This window comes from Artemia sp. Qi Xiang Cuo, chromosome 6, assembly GCF_049724085.1.
Source record: "Artemia sp. Qi Xiang Cuo chromosome 6, ASM4972408v1, whole genome shotgun sequence".
NCBI lineage: Eukaryota > Metazoa > Arthropoda > Branchiopoda > Anostraca > Artemiidae > Artemia > Artemia sp. Qi Xiang Cuo.
This window is the reverse complement of record NC_142799.1, coordinates 63394214-63409572: the sequence shown is the minus strand read 5'-3', so window position 1 is coordinate 63409572 and position 15359 is coordinate 63394214. Positions and strand designations below refer to the sequence as shown.

General features: G+C 35.1%; 1 protein-coding gene across 1 annotated transcript in view; it reads right to left on the bottom strand.

Moving 5' to 3' along the window:
• Positions 1–15359, bottom strand: part of LOC148951494 (chloride channel protein 2-like) — a 163559-nt gene that overhangs the window by 8162 nt on the left and 140038 nt on the right. Inside the window, exons 15-17 of the mRNA XM_089090912.1 lie at positions 11115–11499; positions 7123–7268; positions 4150–4246 (exon numbers count right to left, since the gene is read on the bottom strand). Of these exons, the coding sequence (XP_088947038.1) occupies positions 4150–4246; positions 7123–7268; positions 11115–11499 (628 nt within the window). The remainder of the gene's footprint in view (positions 1–4149; positions 4247–7122; positions 7269–11114; positions 11500–15359) is intronic.

Genomic DNA, 15359 nt, shown 5'->3' with positions numbered 1-15359 from the left:
TCTTCTGGAAAAAAAAAATACAAATTCCACGTTTTTGCATATAGGAGCTTGAAACATCTATAGTAGAGTTCTCTGATACACTGTATCTGATGGTGTTATTTTCATTAAGATTCTAAAAATTTTAAGGGGTGTTTCCCCCTTTTTCGAAAATCAGGCAAATTTTCTCAGGCACGTAGCTTTTGATGGGTAGAGCTAAACTTGATAAAACTTGTAAAATTTGAAATCAGCATTAAAATCTGATTCTTTAGATGTATCTATTGGTTTCAAATTCCGTTTTTTAGAGTTTCGGTTACTATTGAGCCGGGTCGCTCCTTACTTACAGTTCGTTACCACGAACTGTTTGATAAAACGGCCAAGAATTGGGACAGAAAGTCAAACTTTAGCGTAAAGAGCGAAGTATTGAGGAAGAGGCCACCCCCTCCCTTTCCATACACAGAATAATGTCTTTCTGTTTTAAGTTTTAATGCTGCATCTTACTTTCAGTTCAAAAAAATTGTTTTTTATTTCATTTCTTATCGTTTTTCAAATACTGCCGGGAAATCCGGCTCCCCCTCCATGGAAAATTTTCTTCCCCCACGGAAAATTTCTATTGCGTAAAATGTATCGCCCCCTTAAAATCCATCCCGGACTATTCCTTGCAGACGACTCTGCCTGAAAAAATTTCGTTAGCATACTTTTATTCGAAAAAGACGTTAATTTCTGATCGTTTTTCAAATCTTACTGGAAATCCTTCCCTCTGTGGAAAATTTTTCCCGGAAATCCCCCCCCCACCCAAGCAAAAAGTTGTTCTCATAGATGATTCCCCCATGAGAATTCCTCCCGCTGGAAATTTCCCTCCCCATCGAAAAATCCTACAGACAATTCCAACTCCGCTGAAAATTCCCCCTGGACGATTCACCCGGAACATATTTACGTGTAAAATTGAGTCGGTAAAGAGAAAGTAAGACAAATATAGAGAAATTTGTATAGGAATTCTGGCAAGTTCCTCTAGTATAAAAATTTCCCTGGAAATTTAACCCCTGGACCCCAAACCCCAAATTTTCTCAGGCACGTAACTTTTGATGGGTTGAACTAAACTTGATAAAACTTGTAAAATTTGAAATCAGCATTAAAATCTGATTCTTTAGATGTATCTATTGGTTTCAAATTCCGTTTTTTAGAGTTTCGGTTACTATTGAGCCGGGTCGCTCCTTACTTACAGTTCGTTACCACGAACTGTTTGATAAAAGACTTTTGCTTTCGTAAGGAAATTAAAGTGACCACTTTTTGGCACGGTTCTTATCCATCAAATTATGCACATTCAAATATGACTAGATCATGTATGAAGTGAATTATAGTTAGGACTTATATTTTCGAAGCTATGAAACAATTCGTAGTAACGAACTGTAAGTATGGAAATACTCGGCTCAACCCTATTTTGTATTTTTTGCCAAAAGAAAGTTGACGAATGTGTGTTTTTTTTCCCCAGGGGTAATCGTATCGGTTAACTGTCGAGAGAGGGCTCATTCGAACGGAAATTAAAATTCTAGTTATCTTTTTTAAGTAACCAAAAATATTGGACGGCAACTAGCCCCCCTTCTATGTCCCTTTTTTCCCTAAAGCCAGCAGATCAAGATTTTGAGATTTTGTTCAGTCATTTTTTCAGCATAGTTTAAAAATTAAATAGCTATGCCTTTGGGAATAACATGACCCCCCCCCCCCACAGCCCCTGGGAGAATGCCTATAAGTTATGAAATTTGTCCATTATTTACGTATAGTATTTGTTATTGAGAAGTATACAGACATTTTTTGGGATACGGGACTTTCTGTGGGGAGATTTTCCACGGGGAGAATTTTCCGCGTCGAGGGAGGCATCCTGTTCCAGGGGTTAAATTTCCAGGGAAATTCTTATACTAGAGGAACTTGCCAGAATTCCTATACAAATTTCTCTATATTTGTCTTTCTTTATCTTTGCCGACTCAATTTTACACGTGAGTATGTTCTGGGTGAATCGTCCAGGGGGAATTTTCAGCGGAGTTGGAATTGTCTGTAGGATTTTTCGATGGGGAGGGAAATTTCCAGCGGGAGGAATTCTCATGGGGGAATCATCTATGAGAACAACTTTCGGCTTGGGAGGATTTCTGGTAAAAATTTTCCACAGAGGGAAGGATCTCCGGTAAGATTTGAAAAAGATCAGAAATTAAAGTCTTTTTCGAATAAAAGTATGCGAACGAAGTTTTTTCAGGCGGAGTCGTCTGCAAGGAATAGTCCGGGATGAATTTTAAGGGGTCATATATTTTATGCAATAGAAATTTTCCGAGGGGGAAGAAAATTTGTCCATGGAGGGGGAGTCGGATTTCCCGGCAGTATTTGAAAAACAATAAGAAATGAAATAAAAAACAAGTTTTTTTAACTGAAAGTAAGGTGCAGGATTAAAACTTAAAACAGAAAGACATTATTCTGAGTATGGAAAGGGAGGAGGGTGGCCTCTTCCTCAATACTTCGCTCTTTATGCTAAAGTTTGACTTTCTGCCCCAATTCTTGGCCGTTTAATCAAACAGTTCGTGGTAACGAACTGTAAATAAGGAGTGACCCGGCTCAGAGAACAGCGTATCAGAGAACCCTACTATAGAAGTTTTAAGCTCCTATCTGCAAAAATGTGGAATTTTGTATTTTTTGCCAGAAGAAAGATCATGGATGCGTGTTTATTTGTTTTTTGTTTTTTTTTCCAGGGGTGATAATATCGACTCAGTGGTCCTAGAATATCGTGGGAGGGCTCATTCAAACGGAAATCAAAAGTTCTACTGCCCTTTCTAAGTGACCAAAAATAGATGGCAACTACGCCCCCCCCCCACGCTCATTTTTTTCCTAAGTCACCCGTACAAAATTTTTAGATAGCCATTTTGTTCAGCATGGTCGGAAATATAATAAATATGTCTTTTAGGACGACTTAATCCCCCAAAGTTTCCAGGGGAAGGGCTGAAAGTTATGAACTTTACCCAATGTTTACATGTAGTATTGGTTTTTGGGAAGTATACAGACGTTTTCATGGGGGATTTCTTCAGGTAGCGGGGGGGAGGGGTAAGGGGTTGTGTGGGAGGATCTTTCCACGGAAGAAGTATTCATGGGGGAAAGAACATTTCTATGAAGGGGGCGCCGGATTTCCCTGCATTATTTAAAAAACAATTAGAAATTATATATATATAAAAAACAAGTTTTTCAACTGAAACTAAGGAGCAATATCAAAACTTAAAACGAACAGAAATTATTACGTATATGATTGGGTTCGCCCCCTAGTCAATACCTCGCTCTTTAAGCCAGAGATTTGTTAGTACATTCAAAAGATCTATTTATTCTAATTAACGGCCTTTGTGATTAAGGGGTCATTTTTAAAGAATTGGAGCAAAATTTGAACTTTAGCGAAAAGAGTGAGGTATTGACAAGGGGGCGAACCCCCTTATATATGAATTAAAAATATATTAATATAGAAGTTAGTTACGTATGTTAATTCGTAAGTTACGTATATTTATTACTAATAAAAACGTTCGTAAATAAAATTAAACAATTTTCGAGAAAGCCATTTAGCCAGATAAAAGTAAAATTAGCATGCAAATTTCGTTTTATTTATTGATGTACGGTGAGCCAAAATCAAAACCTGCATTAATTCAAAAACATTCAAAAATTAAATAAAAAAATACAAGTTTTTTTAACTGAAAGTAAGGAGCAACATTAAAACTTAAAACGAACAGAAATTGTTCCGTATATGAAAGGGGCTGTCCCCTCCTCAACGCCTTGCTCTTTGCACTAAGGTTTGACTCTTTCTCACAACTCTGTTTCTTAAAACGATAAAAAAAAACTTTAGCTTAAAGAGCGAGGCGTTGAGGAGGGGACAGCCCCTTTCATATACGGAATAATTTATGTTCGTTTTAAGTTTTAATGTTGCTCCTTACTTTCAGTTTAAAAAAAACTTGTTTTTCTTTATCTAATTAGAATAAGAAACATTTTTAAAAGTACTTAAAAACTTTAGTGCGAGGAGCGAGGGATTGATGAGGCAGCAGTCCCCTCATATATGGAATAATTAGTGTTTATTTTAAGTTTTAAAATCGTTCCCTACTTTCAGTTGAAAAAGTTTTTTTTTTTTAATTACACGAATAAAGCAAAAAACCTTACCAGTGTAACTTTCTTAATAGGAAAAAAGCTCTTCATGTCGTGCGAGGTCAGTGAAGCATTTGATCGACGAAAAATGGTATCAAAAGGACTGCGAGCCCTGGAAAGATGTAGCTGTTTAGATTTATATAACGATAACTAAAGCTGCTTCACCTTTAACTGTTATTGTTGCCAATGATCTTTATTAACTGAAAACTGGTCATTTTAGGTTTTAAAATTAAGTTCTGACGGGAGTCAACTTTTGTGTCGGGAGGCAGATTTCAAGTCACCCGTTGAAAAAAGGGTCTTCGAGCGATCGAATATTCGGCTCTCTTGTATTTCAATACAAAATTGAAAAATTTTGTCCCTCCGTCGGGCCAAATTCTGTTTAAAATGTTATTATTGTACTGAGTCAACACCTTTTAAGATCCGGAAAGTGGTTATAGAGAATACCAAAATAGCATTGTCAACGCTTTGAAATAAACTGTACCAGTTTTTCAACTAAAATTGTATCACAAGCCATATGAACAGGAGGCTAAAATTTGCCGTAACAAGACGAAAACTTTCAATAACCTAAAACTTGAACAGGTATCCAAGACAGAAATGAGCAAAAAACACAACAAAATGTACTAGAAAATTTATATTGTACCAAAAAATTTCCAAATGAACTGAACTCTACCAGGACCTCTAAACTGTACCAGAGAAGTTAAAATTATGTCAAATTGACAACGCTGTACCAAAACCAGAAAGTGAAAGGAGAGGAATTTTACTTCGTGAGCTATAATTAAAGTCACCTCATGGAAAAAAGGTCATCATAACACTAACTAGGTACAGTGGCGGATCCAGAGGGGGAGAGGGAGGCACCCTCTAGCGTAGTCTAAAGTAGTGTAGTTTACTTAATTAACTCAAGTTTGCGTTAATTAAACTTTCTCCTAATGCAAGTTTATCAGATCAACCTATTTTGCCCTCCCCCCTCCTATTTTTTTTCGGATCAACATATTTTGCCCCCCCCCCCCCCTAAAAAAATCCTGGATCCGCCCCTGACTAGGTACATTGTAAGACTTGGAAACTAGTTATAAAGAAAACCGAAAGTAGGTTCTGCAGAAGTTCAATTTTGCTTCGTGATCCAGACTTCAAGTCATTTTATGAAAAATTGGCCATAGCCTATGTTGGTTGATAGTCAGGTCGATAGCCTATTCGGCTCGCTTCCATTTTATCCAAAGTTGAAAAATTTGATACCACCGCCAGGCAAAATTGTTTATAAGATTTTGTTGCTACAATGACTAAATATTATGTAATAGATGAAAGCCAGTTATAAAGATCATTAAAGCTAGATTCTGAACAGCGTTTCTAAGAGCTTGCGGTAAATTGTACCGATTTTGCAACAAAAATTGTGCCATAAAAAAATTTTGCTGTTCAATTGTAATATTCTACCTAAGCATCAATTTCACAGACAAAAACACTAGAATAAACTGGAAAGCAAGCATTTATTTTTATGTCGCGCATGTTTTCATCATCACTGAGAAACTAATTTTTAGAGCTGTTTTCTTGTTCAAAGATTCTTGAAACTTGCAGAGGTTTGAGGTCCCGTTTGAATTCGACCGAAGTCCCTTTTCGTTTTCTTACATCCCTAATAGGTGACCGGAGGAATATCAAAACTTAAAAAAGCAAGCTTTGACCAGGTAAATTTAACCAAAATAAACCGGAATGTACCAGCAATTTCTGATTGTGCCATTAAATGTCAAATTTCCCCCATTTTAACTGGACCTCTAAATTTTACCAAAAACGGTATGATTATAATGGATTGGCAGCACTGGTTCTAACAGGAGTTCAATTTTATTTCGTGAGCCGGACTTAAATTGTTCAATAGAAAAGAACAGATCTTTTTTCTTTTTTTTATCTTTATTTTTCTGTTGTTTTCTTCTTTTTTTCTCTCTTATTTTTCTGCCCAACAGACTGAATGTTTAATAAATTGTACTGAAAAAAGCTTCTTTTTTTTCTTGGTAGTTGGTTTTAACATCCAATTCGACTTTTTACAGCCAAATTTGAGCATACCATTGGAACTTCAATACCATACGCAGTTTTGTGTACTTATTTCTTTATTTATTTATTTTTTTTAATGCGGGTATTTTAGATTTTCTCAATTTCTAATTCCTTCGCCAAGTTTCCTGGTGCTTTTTTGCTTTTCTCTGGCTTTACAGTTTTTTAAAAGGAATTTTTGGATGAATTTTAAAGTTTCAGACAAAAAATCGAAAAAATCGTTACACAAAAGCTATTAGTGCTACGAAAAACTTAAATACATTTCAAATTTAGTACAAATAGAATTCATTAGAAAACTGTCTTGCAGTAAAATATTGGATCCAGGAGGAAATTTTTGAATCCAGGAGAAAGAATTTTCATTAAATTCACTTATATCTATTCTTGAGCCAAAAAATAGCTCAATTTTATTACCTAATAATATTTATTTGAATTATCTTAGGGATCCTCATATACTTAGGGAGCTCCTCTTTTAGTGAAAGATTCAACGTTGCCCTGGGGCAGAGGGGGAACTTGCCCCGGGCGCGGAAATTTTAGGGCGCAAATTTTCAAATAAATAATATAACGGTTATAATCATTTTGTGTTTTTTGAAAATTAGAGAGGCCATGACCACCATTGACTTCCCAGAGATTCACAAATGTTTATGAGCGATTTGCTTATATTTCTATATTTGAAATAACTTTGGTTTTCAAAGTACCATTTTTTTTCATTTGGGCAATAGCAAAATAAAACCACTAGCACCGTGAAACCTGCAGTACAGGACTGCAACCGAGAATTTAACAATATCTCAAGACTCGCCAACGAAAAATCACAAGTTTCATTACTGACATTACAAGTCTCATTATAAGTTTTATTCCCAGGCTCATAGCTGATATTTAAAGATCTTGGAAATATGCCAAGTAGTAGTAGCCCTGCTTTATTACATTCAAAAACAAACCAACAAAAAAAGGAAAACTGACCGAGATTCCTCCCCAGTGAAAGTTTGGTAAGGCGTTATTGGTAAAGATGCAGGAAGGATATGTCCAGCTGGAACACTGGTTGACATTGCTCTTTTTAAAATTGATTTCCTGGGACTTGAATCCCGGTTGAATGCAAATGGGCTACTCTAAAAATAAAAATGATTATAAAACTACCACACAATAATAATCACGCACTTTATTGCATCAAAGGGGTAGACTATTCAAGCTATACAGTTTCATATTAAAATTGAAGGAAAAATGTGAGCAAATAAATGAACTGCTTGTTTAGCCTACATTACAGGTACATTTTGAAGGTTCTAACAATAATTATTTTTTCCAACAAATACTTTTCCACATATCCAAAAAAAACATTTTCTACAGTTTTCTTCGAGCTTCCGCAAGAAAAAGAAAAGCTGTTGTTGAAAGAAAGTTGTTAGTGGGTTTTGAACATGAAGTTATACCACAGTTCTGTTAAAAAAGGAAACTTGGAGATTAATTTTTGTGTTTGCCTTTACTTTTGAGTGTACAAAAGTACGCTGTTTGCCTTTACTTGCCTTTACTGTGCATTTTGCCTTTACTTGCCTTTACAGTGTTTGCTAGTAAAGGCAAACACTGTTTGCCTTTACTGTGTTTGCCTTTACTTGTCTGAGTAGGGTGTTTTTAAGCACGAATTATTCTCCTTCGAAAAACCAAATTGAGCTACAATTGGGACAAAGAATTCACAATTTCCATATGGAAAAACGAAATAAAACATTAACGAAATTATTTGGTATAAATGCGTTAAGTTTGAATAAGCTAAATCGCCAGACTTAATATATATATATATATATATATATATATATATATATATATATATATATATATATATATATATATATATATATATATATATATATATATATATATATATATATATATATATATATATATATATATATATATATATATATATATACGATTTAGAAGTATACTTCAGAAATAAAAATGCTAATAGCGCTTGGACTAATGTAGAATGAGCCTAACGACGTTCGAATAATATAATTTGCAGATAGCATCATTTTAATTATTCGTCATACGTCTTTTCTTTGTGGCCAGAATACACGTTCTTTTAGGATAAAAAAAGATTAGAATATTAATATGGCTCATGTGAAATATAATTGCAATTTCTGAAAATATTCTGCCCATGGCGAATCTAAATGCTCAACGAATTTTTACACAGAATTGGAAGCCCACTAATAAAACACCTTTGAGTGGTTCTTATTCTGAGAAATTGTTACAGCCAGGATAAAAAAAAAAAAAAAAAAAAAAAAAAAAAAAGTCAGTGAAAAGCTCCAGAAAAGGTTTCTTGAAAATAAGAACCAATTTACTAAAATGTGTCTCCAATGGTTTCGGGCCTGATTTACAACGAACGTCTTTTGCAAAGAATAATGTACAGATAAATCAAAACCTCGCATGTAGGAGTAACTGAAATGCAATTTTCTGCTTCGTGTTGCCATTTCGTCCTTAAGTTTTTTTTTTTCATGATAAAATAATTCTATATTCTAATTATGATGGAATCAGTGAAATAATACGTTTTTACTATTTTAATAAATTATTTAATCTGAATTCGGACCCAATATATGGCGTACACTATGCAAGCCCTCTAAGAAAGTGAGCTTCAATGGAGTGCCCTCACTCAAACTGGAGTGGCAACTCGGATCGCACTTCTTCGTGCAAAAACTGCTTTTGTGTCTGGGTTTATGTTTGAAAGTATACTTCAACAAACATTTAGCATATCTTCTACAGAAAGTGCGGGGAAAGCCATTAGGAAAAGAAGGGAGTAGACATGAATCGCGACAGGCATAGTACAATCTCTATGTCTACATAGTTGTTAGTGTCTTTTTTCTCTGAGTGTAGGACAGAGTCCTGATAGTAACCCCGAATTCCTTTCATAATTCTTGATCATTGCCTTGAGCTATATGCCTTTTTTATTTATGAAAATTATTTTTAAAAAAGAAAGGGCGAACACTGACAGGAAGAGCCTGGAATATAAAAAGCTCAAATTGTACTGTATGTCAATAAATTGTCACAGTTTTGAAATTTTTTTCACAGTTTTGAAATTTTTTTTTGAATATTCCTTATTAGTGGTCTCTTTTTTGTTCTGCATCCAAAATATTTACGTGATATGAATGAAGATGGTAATTAGCCTACAATTTTAGCAATTGTCACTACCATCAACATTTTTAACTGATGGTGAAATCAAAGTTAGTGGGAGACGCAGGTTCGAGCTCCACCAATGGCATTTTTCTTCTTTTTTTTAGCAAAACTTAATATTGTCAATATGAAGATCAACGCTATGTAATTTATTATATGCTCCAAAGGCTCAGTTACGCTTTTCAGCAGTGATGGTCCTTGTGATTTTGTATATAGTTCTACATGGATATAAGATCTTTTGCAAAAAATTATTTCAAGTTGTCCTTTTCTAGCTTTAAAGAAGCACAAACGCGGTTTCACAAGATACTTAAAATACAAATTGCACATTTTAAGGATAAGATCACTAATGAATGAAACAAAAGATACATACATAAAAATATTATATTTCTTAATAGGGAAAAGTTGGTAATTGCTAATACAAATAAAATACCTCCACCAGCCACAAATAATCAAGAACAGGTAAAATTAAGCCCTGTTACGAACCAGTGTTACCAGATTTCTGGTTTAAAGTTTTGCTGCCATAAAAGTGAAAATGCGCCAAAAGCTCCACTTTTCCACTGAAATGCACCTAATAAACCCCCCCCCAGAATATAAGCCAATTTGAGAAATTCAATGCGCAACTGCCTTACAAAAACACCGACATGGCACAAATGCGCCCCTTCTGCTCAGTGTTACGCTCAAAAAACGAGGTATCCTCTTTACTGATTTTGATCAACTAATTGAATTTTTGAACTTCTAGGGAGTGGGGGAATAATAGATTGATATTGAGGATGAGCTTGCGCAGATGTACTAGCCTCAGGCAGCTTGCTGCTGGTTAGTACTAGTAGCAGTAACAGTACAATCCTGCTGTACAAAACAATAATACAAAACTGAATTTTAATTAAATGAAAGATCTCAAAATTACGCTTGAATGAAAATCCGCAACATCACTAACATGCAAAGAGGTCATAGTAGGAATATTTCACGATTACTATCTAGGGTAGGTAGAATATAGGTAGCGCAAGCTGATTTATAACATTAATAGCACTTATGGTGCTGAAAATATTAGCCTCTATATTTAAAAATCTTTGTCTGCGTGCATATATATGGGTCTTCTGGAAATAGAAGTATATGATTAGCAGTGTATATTTCATATTACAACTCGGCATATTAGGACTTTTGCAACCATATCAATTAATCTTTGTGAAAGTATACTTTTGTTTGCAGTTGATGCAGGTTTTGGTTTTACATGTTAGCGTTACAAAAACAAATTATGGCTAATACTACTGAAACTAAGAAGAAAAAAAAGAAAACTCCCCCCTAAAAAAACAAGTCCCACTTACATACTAAAATGTGATTTACACCATATAGCAAGAAAGCTGGTCCAGGAAATCAATCTTTCGACAACTAAAATATAATTTAACTAGGAATCTTTGATTAAGAATAACGAAATGTTAATTTCAATGATTTTTTTTTAAATATAGACAACGTCTCTTTCTTTATTTCCCTTTCTCTTACTTTTTTTTATTTCAACGTAGTGTGTGCGAAAGAGCTGCAACAGAGGTTCAAAATATCCTCTTAATTCAGGGGGTGGTTTTAGAAGCCCGTGCTCCCCCCAAGGTTGAAAGCTGTACTAATTATAGGGTCAGAGGAGCTAAAAAGCCGACGGGGGAGCCAAATTTTTATCTGTAACCCCTAACATCGATTCTGTATCCACCCCTGTCTGAATTCTAGCTAACCTGGAAACTATTGACAAAACTCTCCTTACAAATACTGATAATAATTCGGAAAAGATCTAATGAAACATGAAAAGTACTTACTGCTCTGTCAGCTTCGGGAACTGGGGTTCCAAATAAGACCCGCAAATCAGACGACGGGGCTTGTGATGCGTTTCCACTTAAAGAAGGTAAACCTGTAGGGCTTCCGACTGGAGTATTAGCAGTAGAAGGCATGTCATCAAGTGTGGTAGGTATAACCTCGAATCTAGATAGACGACGAAGTCTAACTAGCCCCTCATCATCATCCTTAGTTATTTCGTTCTCTTCGTGGTTTAATTTTTGCTCAGTGTCAAATGCTTTCGCTGTTGATTTTGGTTTAAACAAAGTAAAAGGAGAAGGAGGGGGAGAAATGGATAAGTAGTGAGGAGGTGGTGATAATGGAGTGCCATTTTCATTTCCAAAAATGTAGCTTAATTCGCTTCGAACTCTGAAAATAAAAAGTGTAGAAGATAGCAGTTAAAAATCAAAATTTTAGGAAGACCAGGATACTGAATGATTTCCAAAAAAAAAATGGCCATCAAAGATCAAACCTAAGCATAGAAAATTGAATCGAAAAAACAAGACAATGTTTTTTCGACAGGGAAAATAAAATTAAAACCTGGAAGTCTAGGGACGACTTATGGAACCTTTTTCAAAGGAAAATGAAATACTTATAAGATACAGAATATAGCAATGAGGAAATCAAGAAAATACAAAGGCAAAAAGTTACACTAGCATTAAAGCTCGAAGTAGGAGAGGTTAACCCAAAGCAAACTAAAATTGGTACCCCTTGGTAATGGACCCAGGTTTTGGGAAGAGAGACGGGGGAATGATGGCTAAAACTAAAACTTCTGCATTTTTTTCATTTTTTGAAATAATTGTTTGGGAGTAGGGAGGGGGGGGGGGAATTTGTCAGAACTTAGATTTGTAGCTTTATAACTTCAAAACATGCATTTAAATAATTGTTGTGAATTCCATAATCTTTTTTATCACAACAGATTCATATTAATGAAAACAACACGAAAACTAATTTCAAAGCCCCTCCCCCTACCCTGGAAAGCCCAATACGATTTGACAATACCAAATGACAGTGGCTGTTTGCACCAGATCCATGCCATAAGGTATGCCACGGGTTAATGGTATTTATGCGAATCATTTGGTAAAATATATTAGAGGTAGTCAGATATATTGTGTATATTTTTTTGTCTTATATACGAGGAGACTAAGGCAGACAGACACAAATGTCAACAGGCGAGTCAAAGGTACAATAATGCTATTCATACACTTGTGATATTCTTTTTGGTTCAAACTGTACAAAAAAGAAAAAAGAATGCAGAAAATGTAAACAAAAATTGCATAAAATGGAGCCAAGATTATCAGAAAAGTAGCAAAGATTTCCAGTAGCCGATGAAAAAACGAATTTTTGGCCCGACTTGTAATAAAAATATGGTAAAAGGCAAACCTCACATCACTATTCAGAAAGGCAAACACCCCGTGTATATATATATATATATATATATATATATATATATATATATATATATATATATATATATATATATATATATATATATATATATATATATATATATATATATATATATATATATATATATATATATATATATATATATATATATATATATATATATATATATATATATATATATATATATATATATATATATATATATATATATATATATATATATATATATTATTTGAAATTTAGAATTCAAAACAGAACTGACGAACTCAAATTAAAAGTAACAAGAGAAGTGACAAGGGAGCGAGGGGGTGCAATCTTGACTCTAATTCCTGCGTTCTTGGCTTCATTTTTGAAGTTCTTGGCACCATTCATTCTATATTAATATTCATTTTTCCTGGGAATCTTGGCTCATTTCCTTGCAAATTTATCTCCATTTGGAGCATTTTCGATGACATTCCATGAAATTCTTGATGACAATTCATGCATTCTAGGCTCCATTTTGTAATTCGCGGCACAACTTTTTTTATATGTTGATGTTTTTTTTTAACTGAGAATCTCGGCTACTTTTCCTGCAATCTCGCCTCTACTTTGCGCATCCTCGGTAACATTACATAGAATTCTCGGTGAAAATTCCTGAAATCTCAGTTCCAATTTTTGTGATCTCGGGTACAAGATTTTTGGCCTCGACAGCAACCCGGTAGTTCTGGGCAGGAGCGTCGTTTGGGGGTGGCAGGGGGGGGGGGCAATTGCACCCCCAATAATGTGGAGAAAACAAATATTATACATCCCATGCCCTTTGGCTATCCAGATATGGGCCGCTCTTGCCCCCCCCCCAATAAAAATGCTGGAGATTCGCTCCTGGTTCTGGGTGCACCTGTTTCTTATGAATGTATCGGCTTCAAAGTTGTCATTCTGGGCTCCAAAAAGTAAAGTTTTGGTTTAAAAAAGAGAGAAAAAAATCGAGGTGACAAAATAAGTAATTTCAGCAATATTTTGTGCAATATTATTTATATTTTGTGCATTCTTGGCTCATTTTATCCAATTCTTAGAAGGAATACCATAGTATATTTATAGACCAATAAGTAGATGCGTACAAAATGTAACATATACTTTTTGTTGCACCCCACGAAGATCCAGGTGTAAATATTGTTTTCATTGTTGTATACATCGGCATTTATTGTTCACCAGTAGAATATTTCCCCCATCATTTCGATTACAGTTTCTGTGTTTATTGAAAACCGTATCGTCCTAGAGCTTACTGCATACCATAGATACCCCTGTACATCCAAAGAGGCTTGGGGTATCCTAGAAGAGTCGCTAGTCATCTCTCATTGCTGTGGTCACCATCCTATAAGTATTTGGAGCGAGACATCGAAATTTATTAGGTCAACTCGATAGCTGCGTCGTAGGGTGTGTTTTTGACACGTCATCCCCTTTTGGCACAACATGGCTGCCCACGGAGGACGACCTTTCATAGTGAAATTTTGGGCATATAAATCATGTGCCTCAGGTATCTCCACTTCTGTTATATTTTCCGGTCTTCAACTTTCAAACCACAGTAGACAGAAGTGGCGTTTTTTTTTCGTGGTTTGTTCCGTGGTTTAATAGTGTTTTGCCATTTTTTCGTTTTAGACAAAACACGTAACAGCATGTTTTAAAAAAACTTCGTTTTTTTGCGAAACACGAAACATCATGTTGCCTGTTCGACTGTCTGTTTCCTCAAACTTGGAACTTGCTCTTTGTGCGTGTTCCGTGTTTGATTGGTCCCTATCCAGATAGAAAAAAGTTATCTGTAGATGACAAAAGAAAGGATAAGATAGATGGGAAAAAAATGGACATAGATCCTGCTGAATATGCGTTTTTGAATAGAGGCCAAGGTGAAACATATGTGTACAAGAGAACAGGCAAGTAAAAAGCTCAGAATTTTTCCACATGCTTCCACAGTTTTGAATATTTTGCCAGTTTTCCTAAAATGCGTTTTTAGACGTTCAACCAGGAACATGGACAGAGAACACGAAAGCGACAAAAACTGCGTTTTTGGGCTAGAACATGAAACTTGGAACATGAACCATGAAACACGGAACTTCGAAAAAAACGCAGCTAGAATATACCAGTAAGCTTATCGCAGATCATTTCTGGTCTTCGTTCTCGGTGCGAACAAAAAGCTCCTCCCACTTATTTCTGCATTAGCGGGAATGCGGGTTAGTCTGTTTCCGATTGTTTCAATGCACTTTGATGGAAACAGACGGATACAGACTAACCTGCATTCCCGCTAATCTGACTTCGCCTATGTTTATATCTGCAAAAACGTTCTCCGGAGCACTCGCACCCCGGTCCGGGTTTTTATAATGGGTGAGATAGAGAATGATCATACTGGATAATTATATGAACTGTGTTTCAAACATAAAATTTTAATTGACAAATAAGGATCGAAATTTAAGACTTAATTTTTTGAAATTAGAAAAAATGGAAGTCTGGAACTGAATCAGCAATTGTTGCATCTGAAACAGAAATCTGACAAAGTTAAGAAGACGTAGTCTTAGTTGAGAACAGTTGGAAACAAATTAGTGTTGGTGCAAACTTTTTAAAACCGATTTTCTACAATTTCAGTTTTCCCTTTCTGAAATACAAGTATGGCACCAAAATCAATAATGTCCCATCATTCATACAACCTGGCCTTTTTTATCAACCGATGTGAATATGTGTGGCTCGGGCATTACATTAGTGTTCGTTACTTTTTGGGTTCAATAGATATTAGGAATGCGTCTTAAAAACATATTTTTGAACGCGTGGAGCTATTTTTAATGATGCTTTTTATT